At 42.9% G+C, this 22,034-nt stretch overlaps 1 protein-coding gene and 2 long non-coding RNA genes across 4 annotated transcripts; 1 reads left to right on the forward strand and 2 right to left on the reverse strand.

Moving 5' to 3' along the window:
* Positions 1 to 7,159: 7,159 nt before the first annotated feature.
* Positions 7,160 to 9,686, reverse strand: LOC120894690. Of its 2 annotated transcripts, XM_040297444.1 has the most exons (5): positions 9,401 to 9,686; positions 9,249 to 9,314; positions 8,821 to 9,178; positions 8,441 to 8,748; positions 7,160 to 8,248 (listed from the first exon to the last, which is right to left on the reverse strand). In XM_040297444.1, the coding sequence occupies exons 1-3, from the start codon at positions 9,525 to 9,527 to the stop codon at positions 8,940 to 8,942; spliced, it is 432 nt and encodes a 143-aa protein (XP_040153378.1). In that variant the 5' UTR covers positions 9,528 to 9,686; the 3' UTR covers positions 7,160 to 8,248; positions 8,441 to 8,748; positions 8,821 to 8,939. The 2 variants fall into 2 exon arrangements, with proteins under 2 accessions (XP_040153378.1, XP_040153377.1); XM_040297443.1 differs by lacking the exons at positions 9,249 to 9,314; positions 9,401 to 9,686 and having other exon boundaries at positions 8,821 to 8,928.
* Positions 9,687 to 9,884: 198 nt separating this feature from the next.
* LOC120894693 lies at positions 9,885 to 22,034 on the reverse strand. The gene is made up of 3 exons (XR_005738223.1): positions 21,802 to 22,034; positions 10,401 to 10,602; positions 9,885 to 10,134 (listed from the first exon to the last, which is right to left on the reverse strand). It is a non-coding gene; the product is annotated as an uncharacterized LOC120894693 (long non-coding RNA).
* Positions 10,654 to 11,408, forward strand: LOC120894692. Its single transcript, XR_005738222.1, has 3 exons — positions 10,654 to 10,743; positions 10,819 to 10,862; positions 11,212 to 11,408. It is a non-coding gene; the product is annotated as an uncharacterized LOC120894692 (long non-coding RNA).

The raw sequence follows: 22,034 nt of genomic DNA on the forward strand, positions 1-22,034 counted from the left end.
TCTGAATTCTGAAGCTTTCCAATATACAAAATACTTCAAGTTACGCATCTTGCGATGTATTTCAGAAGGCAGTTTCGTGTCTTTTATGAGCTGGTCTATTTGATATCGTTGCTGGGGACTCCATTTTTTGTGTTGTCCCACTGTCATAAATTAAAAAATGAATAATTATTTTTGCATGATGCCAAAATCAAAAAGATGCAGAGGTTCTGCGATAATAACACCTTTGATTATGTTAAAATTGTTTAAGTTAATTAAAGGATTTTTAAATTTGCAATGTGTATGGTTATTTATCGTGTTTGAAAAGAGCATCTGTTCGTTTTGCAACGCCAATTACTTCAAAATACATCCTTTTTGTTATTGGATCTTTTTTTGCTACACTGGTACATTTCAAACAGCCTTCCTCTGCATTGAAGGAAACGACTCCTTAAAAAGAAGAGAAGAAAAAACTATTCATTAGTTTTAAAAATACGCTTGTTCATGTTTACCTTCTAAATAAATGCACGAGCTGGAGAATCAGCAATAAATGCTCGTGGTGCTACAGAAAATTATCTTCCATTTATGAATACTTCTTTGTCTTGCAGCTCATTTAGCTCCGTTACAAACTATCGCAAGTAATCTTCAGCCGATTCCGGCTTAGTATTTCCACAAATAATCGCTATCACCTGATCATTCCCTAAATTTTCATCAGAATGGGACAAAATTGTTTTGGTCCGCTTTTATGGAGGGGTCCATAAAAAATCTAAAGGCAGATGGACTAGTGGAGTTACCTTTACAAAATAAAACCAACAGTTACAGTTACAGTATTTGCAAAAATTTGCAAATGCTTCCTTACCTAAAATATTTTGAAGGCTTTTGCTATACCGTGGTACCATAACTGCCCACCACCAATGGTGTTAATTGTTTTTTTCTGTGCCACGCGGTGTATTAAGAAAGGTTCTAGCATCCTTTGGTACGTTGTATGGTGTTCGCTGTCGCACCAAGGACAGTGAACCGTAAATTAGAACAACTCTATTTAAAAAAAAAAAAAAAACAAATAATTAGCACTAAAATTTACCGCACCCAAAACGAACCAAAAAACCACTTATACAGCTAGAACAATTACACACTTTATTTCCTAACGCAGCTAGCCTTTGTACCCTATCCAATCTAAACCGCACACGTTTGTCCTACAGCTAATCTAAGAATAAAAGAAGCATCTGTGCTTTTGGATCTCTCGCACCTCGCACCCCGCACTCACTCTCTCATCTGTTCGCCTCTTCGTCGTTGCTCTTATCCGCACGGCTACTCACTCTCCCTTATCTCTTCAATCCATTTGCTATGGTAGCCGGCCGAGATCTCCGCAGTCGATCTCGTTGCATCTACTGTGGTACAGTCGAGGTCGCTACATGTCCTTTCCCTTCTTTTTTTTATTTTTGCACCGAATAACAAGTCGTTCGTTGCCCCTATCGGTTCACCTCTGCCTTATTGACGATATCGCTATCAACGCATGAGCTAATAACGCTTCCACGCAACTTCTGCGACATTACGTTACTTTGACGATACGATGGCCAATTCATGTCTTTCAGTGTACATGATTCAAGGTAACGCCTAACCTTCTTAACACATCTAAACAGGCCAACCCTTCGTCTAGCTGAATCGTGCACCAACATGTTAACAGCGCCCCTTTGCAATGCTCCTGTCTCTTCCCCATTCCTGGTATTTCATTGTGGTGTAAATGTACGTATCTGTATGCGCCGTAATCTCATCGCGATACGCATTCACATAAATTTCGCCAAGTTTCCCGCTGTGCAAATTCGAGCAGTTTTCTGCGTAGTTTTTTGCGTCGTTTTATGTCAAAAAAATACGCAAAAAAATACGCTAGACTTCAGCCAAAACTACGATAGCCAGCGTATTTATTGCAGTTTTTGAAGGCGCGGCGAGAGAGAGAGAGCAAATGCGAACAAACGGCTATCTCTTTCTACCAATTCAAATTTGGCGCAATGTAATTGTGTTGGTGGATAACGATAAAAAAAAGTTACACCCCGCTGCGCAAATTCGAGCAGTTCCCCGCGCTGGACTTCAGCGATTCCCGCGCTGGGTCGAGCAAGTTTAGCGCCATCTATTGGCGAAATGGACGAACTATTTATGGCGGTGGAGCAAAAAAAACGGTAAAAAAAATTTAAAAATATTGGCGCCCATTTTCTCGTCCGCTTCTTCTCCCTCCCTCACCTTGCCTTGCCTTACTTGCGCTTCTGCCCATGCCTTCCGCTGCCAGCTGATTGGTTGTTGTGGTGTATGCGTTGATACTCATATGTGCATTGCGGTTGTGTATTGTTATTGGTGGGTGTTAGCATTTATTAATTTGTGTGTGACCTTGACGATGCGGGAGAAGCTGGTTCATTTTGGGATTTAAAGTGTTATCGGTGTATTGATGGTTTATTTTATTTCGTGCCGCTGCTGATGAGACCATTCGATGCCCCTGCCAATTGAGGGTGAAGAAGCCTATTTAAAACAAGCGTAGGAGAACGTCTAACACTAATCTAATATTTTTTAATTTGAACATGTTTGATGCTTCAACGACCTTCTAAGCATCATGTAGCACAATGTATAGTGGCTATGAAATTTTTTTTTAATGTGCCGAAATCTGTCTCGAGTTTTCGGGTCTCGTCACACACACACACACACACACACACACACACACACACACACACAGCGCGGGGAAAGTGACCGTTCATTCTATCATGTCGCGATCCCCCACCCCGCCCGGCGCTTTGAATGAGGATGCTACAAGAAAGCTGAACCAACCGTTCTACCGATAAGGTAGCCGTAATCGATCATGCGTGGAGGGGGGGGGGGATTGGTCTAGTGGGGGGGAGTGCGTGCTTGCGCGATTTCGGGGGTGCGTGCTCGCGAGCGCGCTTTCGTGGGTGCGTGCTGGCGTGCGCGCTTTCATGCTCGCGGGCGCGCGTACGTGCGTGTGTGTGTGCGTGCGTGCTGGCGTGCGCGCGTTCATGCATGTGTGCGCGCGCGCGCGTGTTTGTGTGTGTGTGTGTGTGTGTGTGTGTGTGTGTGAGTTTGCGCGTGCGTGTTTGTGTGTGAGTTTGCGCGCGCGTGTTTGTGTGTGTGTGTGTGTTTGGAAACCTCAAAACTATTTGATTCTGATGGGTACATTTTCATCCGCTGCGGCTACAAAGTCCATGCATTTTTGATCTCGCTACCTGAGAGACAACACAACCATTGGATTGGCATCTTTGCGATCGGCTCTGCTGTTGGGTGTATTAAAAAGACACACGATCTAAGCAAACGTGCGTGTGATATGTAGCACATTTCTTTCCAATTCCGCTAGCGGATGCAAGTGGAAACAACATTTTGAATTGAATCCATACAAAAGAGGATTCTGGATTTGTTTATTACGGTGCACGTATGGTGCTGCACCTGTCCGCCCAGAATCTGGTGGCTTGTTGGTTTGGAGTAGTTATCATGACGCCGATTGACCGGCAATGCCTTGGAATGGGTTCGGATCGGTAGGTTCATGTTTTGGTCGAGTGCATTCCGTGCATTTGTCGCGCCACAGCGGTAGACCCACCAGCACCAAAGTCAAAACAAAAACCTTCCCCGAGTGTGGGCTGCTATGCTAAGTTCTTATTAGTATTATTATTATTATTATTATTATTGGCGTAATGGCCTACGCGATCATGCCGGCCTTTTCAGGACTTAAGTACCACGTAGCCGGATAGTCACCTCTTGCTACGGCGGACGGTTCATACGCGGTTAGAACCCACGACGGGCATGCAGATGTGCGGAACGATGGCGTTGCCTCGCGACCGCTCCCATCCAGCGGGTTACTTGCATACTGCCACACTGTCTCCTGCTCGATGCATACGCTGCAGGCAGGGGGAAGGATGCACGTCCACGATAAAAAAAAAACACCGTCATGAACCATCGGCGGATCTAACGATAGGCGGACTAGGCGGTCGCCGAAGATCTCTAATCTGTATTATGCCGTATGTCTACAAGTGGACAGAGTATTAGCGACAAGGGCCCCCAGAAAGAAGAACCTGGAGAACCATTTGCACCTCCCCTCCCCCCATGGCGATAACAATTTTAGGGCCTGCGACCGATGATCGTAGGAGTCCCATGGCCAACCCCCCTCCCCCCCCATCCATCTGCCGGCAATTTAAGTATACTGTTCAATCTTCCAACAGCTGTGTGTCAGTACCCCTTCCTCCCGGTCATCAGTTACCATTGACAGGGGCCTCAATTCGTCTTTCCGCCTTTCATGAACACCTTCCTTTCTTTGACCGATTGATCATAACATTCCGGAAGAAAACACATTTGGCGACAGTTGTGCACACACACGCACACTCACAACCATGCGCAGGATACTTAGCATATCTATGTAATCTACAGCATACGAAAACAAAAGCTTAGGGTAACAAAGTTATGCTTAATGCTTAACACGTTCAGCACGATGACATGTCCCAGGGAGTACCAGTGAACTTTCCAGGATGCTGGTTTCACAATCAGCTTGCGTTCTTGATGTTGGTGGAACGAAAAGTTGATGAAAATCAGCGCCGGGCTGAACGTGTCAATGCGAATTAGAGTTCAGCGCGTTGCACAGCAAACCCTCCAGCGTAAACTAGCGATTCCTTAATCATTTTTACATTGCAGCAATTGAACTTATTGCGCTTTTTTGGTTTGATTTGTGAAAATGCAACTTCATCGCCGCAATGTTTGTTAACGGCATTTTTAGGCGCCACAGCAACTCATAAGCATTGTCCACACGGGAGAAAGAGATAGCGCTATGGAGGGAAAAAGCACGGACGTTGGCTGACAGCGATTGGCCGTCTGACGCACCAACACATCCAAACCTTCGGCAGCGCGCTCAGTCGAGGGGAATGAGGTGGAGCCAGGGACGGGCAGCTCGACGAGCTGCTCGACAAATTTGCCGTTGGAGAGAAAAGGAAGGCATGATAAAATTCTCAGAACGCCATAACGCCTTCCGTCGCTTTGCACAGCGGGACACTACAGCGCCCATGTATTTAAAAGGCTCAAAAAGGTATTGGTTTATGATAATGGGAAGGAGAAGGGCTTTCTGTATTGCACACATGTACTCATTTCGTTCGTTCCACAGACTACTACTCCTCGACTCCTGGTATTGATATTGTCGCTGTATTGCTGGTGCCGTCTCATATCCGTTCGAGACTTGCGCGTGTGCAGTGGCTAGTTTGCGTGCTATTTTTCCAAGGGAGTTTTTGCAGATTAATCAGCGCATACATATATATACATTGGTTATATACATTGGTAAGTGTTTATTTATTTATTATTCTAATTCTTACGTGCCGTGGTTGACTCGATCGCTGGATTGACCTGGCCTGTTCCATGTTCCATGCCCGTTCCGATTTGACCGGTTGACCGCGATGGAAACGGATGTGTATGATTCTAATTTAAATTTAAACTCCTTCATCTAGCTAACCATGAATCCGGAAGGGCACTCCAGTGGAACTGTTCGATACAGTGCGGCTTATTGGCTGCCGCAGGGCTGTACCAGCGCCACCTCCACAGCCACCTCCACAGCCTCCTTCACAGCCACCACTACCAGCACCACAACCAGCACCACCACCACAGCCACCACCACCAACACCACCACCACCACTTCTACCACTCGAACCACCGGCACCAAGAGCACCATAAAAATTATTTCCAACACCGTTATTCGTCCAGCAAAAACCGTTGCCACAGGGAAGGAGCAGGAGGGTATGATACTTACATCGGAACAATATAGATTAATGCAGAAGCGGTCAACGACTGTGGAGGAAATGGGTCGGGCAGGTGGCAAGCTGGCCAAGTTCTCCAAAGTACCAGAATATCGGCCTTCTGCTCTGATTGGCCAGGACTCCCGTCACCCCGCCATACCATCCATTACCGTGCGGAAGGTTATGGGTAAGCGCCCCGCCATCACCACCGCCAACACCACCGTCCGTACCACCGCCAACACCACCGTCCGTACCACCGCCAACACTACTGCCAACACCACCGTCCGTACCACCGCGAACACTACTGCCAACACCACCGTCCGTACCACCGCGAACACCACCGCCAATACCACCGCCAACACCACTGCCAACAACACCATTCCAGCCTCGCTTCCCGAGACCATCGCTACCGTCGAGACCAAAATTCCGCGCCGCCCTACCGTCGTCCCTGCCAAAGCCGGAGTTCCTGCAACAGTTCCTGCTGCCGTTGCAACGGATGCTCCTGCCGTTGCTCCTCCTCTGACCGATGTGCTGCAGGTGATAATCGAGCTGCCAGCAACAATTAACCGCCGCTTCGATGAATTCGCCGCTGAATTTGTTGCCCTAAAAAAGGAAGTGATGGTCACTCGGAAGACCGCCATGGCTACCGAGCTGACACTAAACAAATTGCAGAAAATCGTATGTGCCGATCCAGATGGTTACGCGCTTCCGGCGACGGACGGTTTCACGCTGCAGCCCATACGGTCAGAGGAGGAGCTGAAAAGCATGGAGCAGAAGTTGACCGACAAGCAAAATCCTAAGAACTGCCTGGCATGGTTGCAGAACGAGGTGATGGCAACGGATCCCACCAAAACGGTTGAGGGAGGTGCGGGATATTGTTTTCGACGGTAGTTTTATTTCGCGTTGCCGGTGGTCTCGGCGAAACGGAAAGGTAGCGATGGCACATTTTCCAAACGTATGCGAGCTGTTCCGCAAAGCCGCAGTGACCTGGAAGGCGCCCATTATCACAGCATACGTTGTAGATTTTTTTAAACGCGTGTTGCGGTATCCTGCAAAATCTTATACTACCAATTCAATGAACTCAAACAATGGACGAATGCACAATGTAAATCATAATAATAATCTAGGTTAGTTTAGTGTAAGTTTTTTTATAGCGTAGGTAGTAAAGTTAAGTTTAGTTTCGTGTTGTACATAGTTAGTTTAGTTAGTTAGTTTTTTTTGTTAGTTTTTTAGTTGAATTATTGTTAAATTAATGATTTAATTCACTATGAATTCATGAATACAAAAAATGCATTCTGCCACAGAGCACCTAAGATAATTTCTCATTATTTACCTTCCTGATCCGAAACACTTAACCAGGGGTTTGGGAAGAGGCATATTTTTTACATTTATTTCTTAGCAAATGTACCTACCAGCTACCTTGCACATCAGCGTACTGCTGGCGTAATGTTGCAATTCTCCCTTATTCAAATCTACCATGTTGGCAGAGTAAATATTCGACTCCGTTGAAAGGCAAGGTTCCGTAAAGGCAAGCACCTATTTGAAAAACACGTACCCCTGCACCGTAACGTCCTTGCCTGTTTTGTGGCCGTTTTGTAACGGACCACCTCGCCCGAGTTGGTCATGAACCATTGATTGCGAAAGTTTTTTCGCATCTGCCGCACGGTCGTTATGGTGTCGACACCAACCGTGCGCACCGATTGTTCGTCCACCGGTTTGTTTTGCTGACGCTTGGCAACAATGACATGTTGCAGTTCCAGCAAACGATGGACCGCTTGTACCAGGCTGTGCCTCCCGGAATGCACCAACTTTTTGAGGTCATGCAAAAATGCCTCAAAAAATGAAGGCTGATATGTTTTTTAGTCATCGAACCTGCAAACGTCATTGTAAACGTGCAGCAAGTTATGCACGTTGCTATTCATGAGAACTGGGCTGTACAGATCTCCATAGGCTGCCACAAACCTATGCAAATATGAATCAGCCAGTTCCCATTTAGCGCGATGGTATGTGGTGGACATAAACGTCACAGCCATCATCAACAACATGAAGTGTTGGTACGCTGCATCGATAAGTCTATCCTTCAGAACAACGAAACCGGCAACCAACAGAAACATCCTGTACTCGGAAGCTTTCCAGAGATGGATGTATCGCAGGTCGCGCAGTTTACGTTGGTAATCTGAAGGTTACCAACACTTCACGTTGCTGGCGACGTGGCAAGTAACAAGTTACGCCAGGGAAGCCATTTATCCACAAATGTAGCAACTTTGCCTCTACGCCCTTGTATATTAAGTGCATGTCTTCGGCTGACCCAAAATCGTCAACGCTATCGCAACCTAATAGACTCGTAAAGGGCGTAGGGTTGTTGACATGTGTGGGATATTTGTCATCACAAAAATCCTTGTAGTTCCGAGGCGCGCATTGTTCACCATACCGGAAGTAGATCCGGTGTCCATCCAACTCACCAACGATAATGCATTACATGCAGGCGCTGTACGCCTTATGCGATTTAACACCTGAAAGAAAAAAAAATACACAAAAAATCAGAAATAACTCGTTTCACCGCATATAAATGTAAAGGTTAAGTGGACAAACGCATAACGTATTTTAGGCGCTCCAGTCGCTAACCCGTTGCAAGAGATTTATTGTTACAACGGTTTAGTCGTAATGAAAGCGTTGACTGTATCTAGTGCATTTTATCTACATACCTTTAATAAATGCTCGTGCCGGAGCGTCTGCAATTATTGCACGCGCTTCCACCCAGTAAGAGCGGGATTTAATTGTCAGACCTGTCACATACAGTCTGTTCATTTCGTCCACAAACGGCTGCAAAAACTCCTTGACGAATAACGGGTTTGATTCGCCACAGAATATCGCAACCGTCATTACAGGAGTATGTGGAACGTTATGAGCCTGCATGAGAATTGGCCAAAATTGGGTCCGACTGCTCTTGTGCAGGGGTAGGCCATCCACAAAAATGTTCAACTCGAACCCCTCCTGGGTTGGCTGACAATCGCTGGAATAGAAAAAAAATATGAGCACATGACCAGGAGCACTGTCAGTTAAATGAGATTTAAAACATGCTTACCGAAAATATGAAAGCAGGCATTTTTCCACACCCTGGTACCACAGCTGCCCACCTGCGATGGGTGTAAGGGCTGTCTCCGGTGCTCCGGACACAGGCGTGTTCATCAACGTCCGTGCATCTCATGGCAATTTGGTCTGGGGGAAGTGATGTCGCAAATGGCCCAGCAAAAGGTTCAAACTCCGATGAGTTTGTCCAGTTTGCAGGGCCCACATCCTCAAGCCATCCTGGCACGAAAGATCTCCGTACGGATGGTCTGGCATTTCCACCTCGACCTGAATATCCTCCACGTCTGTATCCTCGCCGCTGCTTGCGTCGGTCGTACCTTCCTCCTCGCTTTCGCTAAGCGGAGCAGCATCGTCTGCAACATAACACATGATACACATGAGAGCACAACATAAGGAGCATACAGCATAACGATCGTTACTTACCGATCACTTCCATGGGCATCGGAACATCTTCAAACTGCACTGGCACAGCATCACGCGCTCGGTCATCTAAAATATAGTCACGAAAACCATTGTTAAACACTGATTGCTATATTCACCGTTCAGCATATAATCACCGTTCACCGATCACTTACCCACATTCGGAGGTTCTGGCTGCTGGGCAAGAAGGAGTTCCCTTTCCACTTCTTCCAGACGCTGCTTGTAGAGCCGGGAAATTGCATGGGACATCAAGCCACTTTTCTTGTCCTGATTTGAGGCCATTTTCACGCTTTCTATCGGGAAACTTTTCACGGGAGGGATGAGCACTGGTTGAATTTGTGTTGACGTTTGTTTACATTTTCTATCGGTAGCGGTACCGGTCTTAAAATTGGGCTGCACGCGTGAAAGAGATAGCGCTATGGAGGGAAAAAGCACGGACGATGGCTGACAGCTATTGGCCGTCTGACGCACCAACACATCTAAACCTTCGACAGCGCGCTCAGGCGAGGGGTATGAGGCAGAGCCAGGGACGGGTAGCTCGAAACGCTGCTTGACAAATTTGCCGTAGGAGGGAAAAAAGAAAGCATGAGAAAATGCGCGAAAGGGAATGATTTCTTCCGTCGCTTTGCTCAGGGGGTTTCGAGCCGCAGATAGAGATTTTGCGTTCCAAGATTCACCGAATCACCGAATCACCGAATCACCGATTTCCGAGTTGTACCGGTCATGCCGCTTCTTTCTTTGCGCAGCCGCTCTACCGGCCTCATCCGCCATTGCGCAGCCTCTCTACCGGCCTCATCCGTGATTGTCACCTCGAGCCTCATCGTTTTGAGCAGCCGCTCACCAGTATGTCATGTGTTTCCGCGCTTTCAGTCCGTGCCGTGTTGTGCTTCTGCGATAGCGTGTGAAGTAAGATTGAAAAGGTTTATTAGTGTAGTGTGTAATTGTGTTATTGTGTTTTTTTTTTCTTTTTTTTTTGAAAACATTATAATATATATGTAACCTACCCTAGAACTAATCCCTGCATTGCCCTACCTAATTTCAAAATGGGTTGTAGCAGCCGAAGATTAATCTATACCTATCCTATCCTATCATAACATATACATTCCGAAGCAATGAATTAATGGATTGATGCGTCTATTGGTATCTAAAGCCCACCTTCTTAAACCATCCACGAAAGACCCTTCAGAGGTTTGGTTATCATCAGCATCATGCTCCATTGCGTCACTATTTTCATCTGATTCATTTTCAGTAGATATTGCATCCATATCACTGCTCACAGCTTCATTTACTTCATCATATTCAAGCGATGAATCAAACATCGGAAGAGCCACGTTTGAAAAATATACACTCATGTTTGCTGTAAGAAACATGAAACTACTACATGAGGTCCGAGAGGGTGAAATCTTGGCGTAAACTTTGAGCGTAAAATTTTGACAGAATAATTTACCGCGCGCTTTTCATCGCACATGGTAAACAAACGAAAAACAAAAAGCGATCGGTATGTATACAACTTTTGTGCATGTTAAAAAGAATCAGAAAATTAAATTTTTAAATGGTTTTAATATAATTTTAGCAATGGAAAACACAAAAAAAACAGTCCGGAACTACGCAAAACAGGTACTTATTTATAAAAGTAGCTAGATATCTCCGGTCTCGTAGTACAGTCGTCAACTCGTACGACTTAACAACATGTCCGTCATATGGGTTCAATCCCCAAACAGACCGTGTCGCCATACGTAGGATTGACTATCCTGCTATGGGGGGGAATCAATTAGTCACTGAAAGCCAAGCCTACAAATGGGTACAGGCAGGCCTTGACCGACATCGGTTGTTGAGCCAGAGAAAAAAAAAAACTAAAAAGAAAAAGCTAGATATCTCACTATACTGTATTTACATATTCGGTCCAACACCCACACGTTTATTATTTTTGTATAAGTGATATGTATACATTTATATATTTTTAAAGGATATCGAGCAAAGCCGTGCCGTGATAGAGGCAGTAAGTAAGCGTCCATCCTTATGGAATAAGAAGTTGGACAGCTATAAAAATCGAAACGTCCAAAATGATGGGTGGACGGCTATAGGTAGTGAGGTAGGGCTTCCAACTGCTGAAGCTAAAGCAGTGTGGAAAAACCTCCTCAACTCCTATAGGACGTACAGGAGTAAAGTGAAAAAGTCAAAGCATAGTGGGGCAGGTAAATTGATGATTAATTAAGGATTAAAAGATATATTATTTATAATATTTATATTTTCTTTTTCTTTTAGGCGCATCGGAGGTGTACGTGCCAAGATGGTTTGCTTACGAAGCCATGGCGTTTGTCGACGACACGATGGAGGATACGAACCATCACTATACCGTATGTATAATATATGTTTATTGCCCAATGTTTAATGTTTAATATGTACTTTATCTAAATACTTTTAAATCTAAATTTTATCTGTCGTGTGTTTTCGAAGACGACAATTGTGAAATTGAAATGGACAGTGTACCAAAAACGGCTTGACTTGTTTGTAAGTGGTAGACAATCGTGTTTTTCAAATCGAAGATTGCTAGTAGACTGTGGACAGTTGTTAATAGGAATGGAAAACCCTGTATTTTCCGGCTTGGAAAAAACATCACATCTGCTGCTTCTCCAGCTACCGGCGATTTTTTTAAAACGACAGCTGCTTTCGAGTTTAATTTAAAATTTGTACTAATTTTATGTAACTAGCTAGTCTTTATTTTTAGAGGAATATACCATTGAACTGAAATGTTTTATTTGTATATTGCAGCTCTTTAAGAACTGACCTGACTGTACCACGGGATGTTGTGTTTTTTATTAGTCCGCATACACTAATTTTGGTTCGGGATCCTGGAATCTAGGTTATGCGGTTTTGATCTTCTTCCAACAGGAAATATTTCATCTAATCCGGAATATCAACTATTCCTTCTGGCCCTGTTTTCCTGCACCATTTTTGCTGCAACCTCTACCCCAACTGCTACAATGGAAGCTATTGCTGTTGCCGCTGCGATAAAAAAAAGTTTCTTATTTTTACAGGAACGTTTATGTGTATTTAAATATTTTATATTACAGCTCTTTCAAGTTAGAGGACTGATAATGGAAGACAACTGCTGCATCTTCCGGGCCATCAACATAAGAACGGGGTCATGGGGATGGTGAATGATAAGTAATTGAGTCGAGATTAATAGTTTTTTTTTTAATTATTGATTTGCTTCCAGAACGTTGAGCAAAGCCTTCGGCTAATTGCCGAGGTGGAAAGACGGCCTGCTTTATGGAAAAAGCGGTCGGATATCTACAAGAACGGTATTCGGCGAAGGGATGCGTGAACCGAGATTGGTGGACTCTTGGAACTCACCGTCAAAGAGGCCAGTTACCAGTGGAGGAAGCTGCTGACCAGCTACCGGACTTACAAGTCCAAGCTGCGTAAAAGTTAGCAAAGCGAAGAAGGTACTAATCAAATTTAAAATAATATGAAAGTGTTCAATGACATAATTTTATCATTCGTAACGGCTGAGGACGTTTTCCAGCCAAGATGGTTCGCCTTCGACGCGATGAGGTTCCTCGATGATACCATGAAGGACGGCACGCATCTCGATACGGTAAGTTGTTTTTTTATTTATCTGTAAATTTTATATTTCACTGCGAGTTAAAGGCGGTCCTGTGGCACGGCAACAACATGCTCGTCATGGGTTGAAGCCTCATATGGACCGTTCCCGAATAGCAAGGACTCCCAGCTGCGTTGTACTGAATTAAGCATTGAAAGTCTGTCGGCATGTTCGCGTAGGACGTTTACGCCAATGTTTTTAAATTTGATAAGCTCCGTAGCGCGTAACTTTTCTTCTTCTTATTCTTTGGGTCTACAACCGTTGTCGGTCAAGGCCTGCCTGTACCACTTGTGGGCTTTGCCTTTCAGTGACTGATTGATTTCCCCCCATAGCAGGATAGTCAATTATACGTATGGCGGCACGGATTATTTGGGGGTCGAACCCATGACGGGCATGTTGTTAAGTCGTACGAGCTGACGACTGTACTACGAGACCGGCTTACTATCAAATCCGAGCGCGTTACTATCAAATTTTATTTCATACGGTTTTTTGTTTTGCTCAACACGTGAAGCTTTTGTGGAATGAGTATAACAAAAAAGTTGTATAAGTATTTCTGTTGCTAGTTCATGTTTCATTATACTCACAAAGGAATTCATTTTTGAAAAAACCAACAAGCATAGAACCACTGATTGAGCGTTCAAAACAAACAATTCTTAATACATGAGCCTGAATCATACGCGTAGGAAACTACAATACACATGTGTTGATGTGGTGTTTCTAAAACGATTGCAAATAAATCGTTTTATCTGAATAACTTGCCATGCGTGATTCACGTTGAACCATTATATCATCTAAACAATGGTTGGTGGACAATGCATAGGTACAAGTGTACTAGCGACGATGTGGGTTAGCATATTTTTCATATAATGTGTAATTGCATATAATCTACGCACATTTTACGATTTAATAACTACTAATCAGCTTAATAAATGGCACATACAATGAGTTGTATTGCATTAATGATTAAGTTGGTTATTATACTTAAGATCATGTGCAATGTGTAAACGTATATTCAACAAGTCGTTTGGCGTGCGACAGGGTATGCCTTGTAGTCCGCTCATTGTAGCTGGAGCTCTCTCGCCTTCTACAAAACGCCCATTGACGACCCTGTCAAAAGATGAAGGGCGAGTGTATGTATTGCGTGAAGCACTCTGTCGAAGAAAATTATGGAGATATATTGTATATTGCTCTAGCAGAATCGGGCTTTTAAAAATTCGGAAACGGTTGGCTAAAATCCCGAACACATTTTCAACGATCATTCGAGCACGAGAGTGACGTTTGTTGAAAACTCTTTCAATTGTCCCTTCCGCATGCATGCCTCCAAATGGTCGAATGCAGTACCTGGTAAAAACAAACGCTTTATCGCCTAAAAGAAAGTAAGGTACTCGCATTGCATATGGAACTCGCAGTGGTTCAGGTTCCGGAACGTTCAAACTGTTGTTTTCCAGCCTCTGGTACAAGCGTGTGTTTTTAAAGATATTCCACCTTTTCCTCCAATATCTGCATGTAAAAAGTTGTAATCGGCATCTACTACCGCAAGTAAAACAATGCTGAAATAATGTTGATAGTTGTAATACTCTGATCCACTATTACTAGGCTTTTCCACTTGTACGTGTTTGCCATCAATGGACCCAATTGCATGCGGAAAATTCCGCCTTTGTTCAAACTTTTTTTATTTCTCCTTCCATTTTTCTGCTGTGGACGGCATCAGAAATGTTAATAACACATACAAAGATAAATTAATTATATATTTCATAAATTTAACTCATATGTATTGCTCGTCGTTGGATTGCAATGTAACCTTATTTCTTTTGTTAATAACTTTTTGATTATGTTATCTCATTATTATTTTTCTCTCTTTTCGATAACGAAGACGACCTAGACCTACAAACCTCCACCGAAGCCCACTCAATCCCTACTTGTTCCTATTCCTCAATTCCACCGCAACCAACAATCCCAGCACCAACCCCAGCACCAACCCCAGCACTGATCCTAGCACCAACAACAGCGGGAAACTATTTTACCAGGTTTGACCAGTGGGTGGGGACAAGGTTGAACCATTTACCACCCGAGCAACAAAACGATGCCACAGATCATTTGCAACAGACGATGCTACAGTGGGATCTCCAAAAAAAATAATAATGTTAATAAAAACATACCTTAACGTAGCTCCACAAATGTTTATTTAAACAAGCATACACATCCTTCACAAGTTTGGTAATCGACGATTTAGAAACCTAAATTTATGCCATACTCATGTGGTATGTTTTTAGATGGTCACGGTTTATTCGATTTTGGGACGGTTGCCATGTAGTAACTTTGAACTCGCGTTGGCCAGGGTGGCTTTCAAACATCTTTTAAGGAAGGTCATCGTTTGCCGAATTAAGCAGAACTGAGGTGGATACTGTTTCGAAGCGGACTTTCGATACATGATCGTCCAGGCGATCATATAAACTTTTAGGTGGTTTCCCTTACTGAAAACTTTGGAGTTTAGAGGCCTTATCTTGGGCAGGGGGACATAACTACACTCTTTAAATGAGAACTCGATAGATGTTGGATGGACATAGTCCTATCCTGACAGTGAGAACGAATCTGATCTGCCATGATCGGAGTTGGTTTGATTTATACTCAAAAGAAGTTAAAGGCTTCGAACCTTTGGTTCCGGGTTGTATGTTAGAAAGTTATTGTTTTCACTAAGCTAGTTACGTTTGTCTTTTGTTGACAAAACCAATGGTTTTTGTCATTAAGTTCCTGTTTTGGGTTTAATGCTTACACTGCTCCTGCTTTGAGTTATAATGCATACACTGTTCCTGCTTATGTTGTACGTTTCGGTTGGTTCTGTTAAGTGTGTCGCAATTGTTTTTATATAAACGGTGTGGCCTGAATTCTTCTGGTTGCGTAGCTATGGTATCATCTGATTTGCTGAGCGTGTTATAATGAATGTGTTGCAATGGTGTGATTTGGCTTTACAATGTGTCTATAGCTGATAGTGTGTATTATAATAAGTTCTGAATATCAGTTACACATTCTACAATACATTTATTACATTCATTACAATACGAACATGTTATTTTAATTCGTATTCAGCATTCGGCTCTTGCACGGTTTTCGATTGCTGACTTCTGTTCACTTGCTTTTGTCCGAAAAAGTTTAAACAGTCCTGCGGGGAGACGGTTTGAGTGAGATTCGATTCACAGTGCTGCCATAGAAAAGACCGACCAAGCTACCGTCTCCAATCGGACCGCCGAAACAAGAACAAAAAACAAAACATTCTTACACGAAATAAGTATTTCAAACTTGTAAATGTCTCCCCCGTTGCCAAATACCGCAATGCTATTAGAATGCTATGGTTCAAACGAGGAAGTAACTTTACGCAATTCATAAACCATGGGTACATGTCGCATTAAATATAAATAAAACTTGTTATCAAAATAGTCATAGTTACAGTTAGCTGACCTATATGCGGTCAGCAACTAAATAGTATATAAGAGATGAAAACCTAAATAAAGTAAGCGCATTCGAACACAAACCTCAGAATCGCTCGTTTCTTATAGTCGGAGGCACTCTCCGGTCGACGAAGGAAAAATATACCCGACTCGGTGTAAAGCACCGGCGTTGGGCGCTGCGACGGAGCAACACATCCGCCAGCAGCATTATTGCCATTCAATTGCTATTGATGATATGTACAGAATATCATCCTTTTTCGATTGTAGGGGATTAATATTTCACGCAATTTGTAAACACATTAAATCCTGTTCTATTATTATTCAATCTTCGTCATCTAGCCTAGAATTGATTTTTAATGCAGCAACTACAGCAACCACATGAAGCTAATGGAACTCTGTCTTGGTTGAAACGTTTAAACATTTCAAATGCATAATTTCAACGAATAGGACAACGGGTTTTTAACTTTAATTGGGGATAATTCAAATCCTATTGTCACTCAGACAGTTTTTGGGTAGCTTTGGAGCTTTTTTCGAAATGCGTCACTATATCTCGTCCTTAAGTACTTAATTAAGCGTGCGGGCACCACCTGAAAGATGAGGAATATTCAATATGACTATAGTTGTTTTCATATTAGCAGCATTATCAGTCTCCAAAACAGATTTTTTCAGATATTGGAAGTTGTCTGTTACATTAGTAATCCAAGCGGCAATATTTTTACCGGTATGACTTGTTGAAAATTCCTAACATTCATGCAAATGACTACAAAGATCGTACAAACTGTTTACAAAATGTATTGTTACTGCGCAAAATCTAGTTTTGTTAATGTCAATCCAACAATCTACTGTTAATAAAATTAATGAACTTGTTATTATACTCCTCTTTACGACTTCCAGAGTGCGTTATACATCGTTATACAGCGCAGGCAATGCTCCGTTTTAAATGCTTTTTCTACTGGGTGATTCATACTGAGGATTTAATGTTTTTACAAATTGCGTGAAATATTAATCCTCTACAATCGAAAAAGGATGATATTCTGTACATATCATCAATAGCAATTGAATGGCAAGTTCTTTCTTTGCATCTGAGCTCATTGGTTTAATGGATTTAAAAAAAAATCTTTGCCGCGAACATTTGTTTGAGCCGAAGTACCTTCTGATCCAGCATCAAATTGTGAATCTGATATCGATGGCTGGTTACTCCTCTGCAGCGGAACTCTCGGATGCTTACGATCCATATGCCGTTTCAAATTTGATGTAGATTCCTTCAAGTGTGACAGTACTTGTCGACAATAACGGCACTTAGCTGCTCCCACAGATTTTATGAAATGATACCATATATCATTGGTGATGTTTGCTTTCGCGTTGATTGTCTTTAAAGCATATGATATATAATTTAGATCAATAATTGAAGTCCATCAAACAACACGGCAAAATTCATCATAAACCTTTTTATACGGATGGAACAAGAAGATTTCGATCGTCTTTATGCCTTGGTCGGTCCAGAAATAAGCCGTATGGATACAAAAATGCGAAAAGCGATCACGGCCCAAGAAAGGCTTCTAATAGCATTGCGGTATTTGGCAACGGGGGAGACATTTGCAAGTTTGAAATACTTATTTCGTGTAAGAATGTTTTGTTTTTTTTTTTCTTGTTTCGGCGGTCCGATTGGAGACGGTAGCTTGGTCGGTCTTTTCTATGGCAGCACTGTGAATCGAATCTCTTTCAAACCGTCTCCCCGCAGGACTGTTTAAACTTTTTCGGACAAAAGCAAGTGAACAGAAGTCAGCAATCGAAAACCGTGCAAGAGCCGAATGCTGAATACGAATTTAAATAACATGTTCGTATTGTAATGAATGTAATGAATGTATTGTAGAATGTGTATCTGATATTCAGAACTTATTATAATACACACTATCAGCTATAGACACGCTCAGCAAATCAGATGATACCATAGCTACGCAACCAGAAGAATTCAGGCCACACCGTTCTATCTATAGTTTTGGTGTAGATTGGGTCAGAGAGCTCGCGAGTCATGTTAACGACTAATCCTAACAATAGACTGCATCTTGTCACAACGTGATCAAGGTGTTGCTCAAATGTGAGTTTCGCGTAAACGAAAACACCCAAGTCCTTGACACTATGGGCTCTCTGCAAAGTTTGCCCATTTAGTGTGTAGTCGAAATGCACTGGAGAGCGCGAACGGTAACATACTTATCGACATAAATGATTAAGGAGTTTCGCGTGCACCAGTATACGAAGTCTCCCAGTGAAGCCTGGAGTATCCGATGGTCGTCTGGTTCCTGGAATTGGCGAGAGATTTTGGTGTCGTTCGCGTAGAGCGGGTCCGGAAGGATCGTGGAAACATCATTTATGTAAAGGACAAATAGTAAAAGTCCTAGATTGAAGCCTTGCGGGGCGCCGGATGAAGCACGAAGTGATCTAGAGAGATAGGGTCGTAACGGAATAAGTACGGTCCATTAGGTATGATTACTGCTATGTAGCTAGAGGATCTGGAAGGCCAAGTCTGTCGAGTTTTGCTAGTAATATGACGTGAGATATCCTATCGAAGGCGGCTTTTAAATCGATGTAAATGACATCTACTTGAAAGCGAGCATCAATGGATTTATGGCAGCTACTGAAGAATTGCATAAGGTTTGTGGTTGTTGATATGTTACGGACAAATCCGTGCAGATTCGGACTGAAGTAATTGCGGGCAGAAGCCAGTAACGGTTCGTATACAAGCAGCTCAAGCACTTTCGCAGCGTCACACGCTTTATGTAATGCCGGGATGGTTAGAAGCCTCATTCTTGCAGCCTTTCTTATGGATTGTTGTTAACCATGAGCCCTTTCAAGAGACAGGGAAGGTGCATGAGAGTAGCGATTCCGCGAAGATTTTTACTAGTAACGGAGCAATCAACGACGCAGTGCTTTTTCAGGATCACTGCCGGGATGCCATCAGGGCCAGCGGTGTAGGACATCTTTAGGCGATCTATGGCGCGGGTGACAGACGAGATATTAATGATTGGTAGCATGGGTTTAAGTGCATCTGCAAATGTGTTAGTAAGTGCAGCATGGAAGGCCTCCGGGTGCATGTTGTCAGGAACAAAAGTGTCCTCAAAACGTGTAGCAAACAATTCGCACATATCTGGCAAGCTCGGTTCTCATTGTAGCAGATCGAACCTAGGAAGCCGGAAGATTTGCGCTTATTGTTTGCGTAGCTCCAGAAGCGTTGAGGATGCACGCGCAGCTTTTTTTCTTTATTACGTAGGTACCTGCGGTGGTAGATTCTGTTATAACGTCGTTAAAGTGCGTGGACAGCGTTGTAGTAAACCCGCAAAGCGGGACACTTTCGATCACACGAGTTACGATATGCAGAACGATATGCAGATTCCGACTCCGAACGACTCCGAGTGACTCCCGACAGCTCCGAACGACTTTGACCGACTCCGGACGATTCCGACTCCGAATGACTTTGATTCCAAACGACTCCGAATTACGCCGGACGATTCCGACTTCGAAAGCGAGCATCCACATGACGCCTACGGGCCTGCCCACGCCCGAATGCCGAGCCAATCCCAAGTGACAATTTAAAACTTATCATAGTTTTAACGTTGTTGTTACAGTTATTTCATTAAGCCTCCCTTTTACATTTGAATGTCTTGTATGACCCAATAAGACAATAATAAAACTCTCGTAAGACTGAAAGGGCCCATCTACAGAACTCTGTTAAGACTACTAGTTAAAACCATTTCTAGACCTTTGAGATATGCAGCGTAAATCAATTATCAAAATTACAGCTTATTGCTATGGATATGTTCTTGGACGACAATGAAGTAATGATTATGAAGTCATAATAATGGTTGATAATTATTTCAGGATTATGATGTTGTCTTAATAATTTTTCTGATTCTGAAATCGCTCGCGTATAGGCAGAAATCCATGCCAAGAAAATGTTTACTGAATGTATTTCAATTCTTGTTATTCTCTTTTTGGCTCAAATACCGTTGTCGGTCCCACAAGAAGTGGGCTTGGCTTTCAGTGTCTTATTATCCCCCGTCATTTTGGTGAGCACCGAGCATTACTGACCGTAGCAATAGACGATGCGCAATCTCAGATTGCACATATATTTATCAGTCAAACGGGTTGGTTTGATATAATTATCTGTCAAAAAAAATTATATATCTCCGACATATAATCTTGAAAATTTATGCGCAATCTTGGCGCAATCTGAAATTGTATGGAAATGACATTTATAGCTCAGAGTTGGCTACAAGGTGGAATATTGAGGAGGTGTCTTATTAGCGTTTGGCATGTTGCCATTTTGAGATTCAGTTTGACAACAGCCGTCGATATTTGTTTACAGGCAGCAGCTGCATTATAATGTGTAAAATGCCGATTTTTGGAGTGTGGATGCAAAGTACTATTTTTTATTGCTAAACAAATGTTAATTAAACGAAAACAATTCATTTATCCTATCCAAATACCAGCAACATTCGTCGCATTTGACAACTGCCGTCGATCCTGGTTTTGTGCTTTTTTCTAAGGCCTCGATGCCCAATTGTTCTACATGACGACACCTCCTTTCTACCCACTTTGGGTTGGCTACGCGAAATGACTTATGTTTTGATAAAACGAATATATGCGCAATCTGAGATTGCGCATCGTGTGTTAATACGGTGAATGATTCAGTGAACATTCTTTTTACTGAAAGGAATACTGAACCTTCAGCTCAAAAAATTAAGTAAAATTTTACTGAAGTTCAGTGTAATTTTCTGTGTGTGAAACGTACCACAATATCTTCTTTGGCTGAACAACCGATGTCGGTCAAGGCCTGCCTGTACCCACTTGTGGGTTTGGCTTTCAGTGACTAATTAATCCCCCCCTCCATAGCAGGATAGTCAGTCCTACGTATGGCGGCGCGATCTATTTGGGGATTGAACTTATGACGGGCATGTTGTTAAGTCGTACGAGTTGACGACTGTACTACAAGACCGGCAACGTACCACAATATATAAATATATTGCCTATGAAGGCTGCCGACCAACAAAACGGAAGAATAACAACGTACGATGTTGTAAAGCTGTTACAAGTAGCACAAATAAACAACGCCATTTAGACACCCTCGGAAGGCGCCTACATTGGATGGTTTACAGCACCATTTTGCACCACGAATTATATCCTATAATCGGATATAAATATGATTACTGTTGAAGATAGAATGTACATGAAAAAAAACTATCGAACTTCTATTCGACATTCTGCTTAAGGCACTGTCAGATTCCAGAAACCGCATATCTTGGAATTGGCGTTATATGCTGTAAAACGAAACACATTTCACATTCCACTCTCGTCTTTCAATCGCATTAATGGAACATACACACTGATTAAACGTTCATTTAGTAGGCACTGAATATCGATGGAAATCACTGAGGCGATATGGAAATATTCTCAATTTATTTTAAAGTTTACTGACAAATTGACCTACCAATTGTAGATAATTTACCTGCTATGATTGCCTAAATTATACGGCTTCACAAAAAAAGCGTCACTTCATCCTTCACACACAAAAACGTACCACGACAGCTGTCTTGAAAATAGCAACCTCTCGATTCAAAAGAATACAAATGGCAGATGTGGGTGATTCGTCAAGATGATCTAGTTGGCAACACGGACGATTGAAATAAACACATTTTCTAGGTGACCCCGTTGAACACACCGAACGAACTATACAATTCT

Source organism: Anopheles arabiensis, chromosome 2, assembly GCF_016920715.1.
Source record: "Anopheles arabiensis isolate DONGOLA chromosome 2, AaraD3, whole genome shotgun sequence".
In the NCBI taxonomy this organism is placed as follows: domain Eukaryota; kingdom Metazoa; phylum Arthropoda; class Insecta; order Diptera; family Culicidae; genus Anopheles; species Anopheles arabiensis.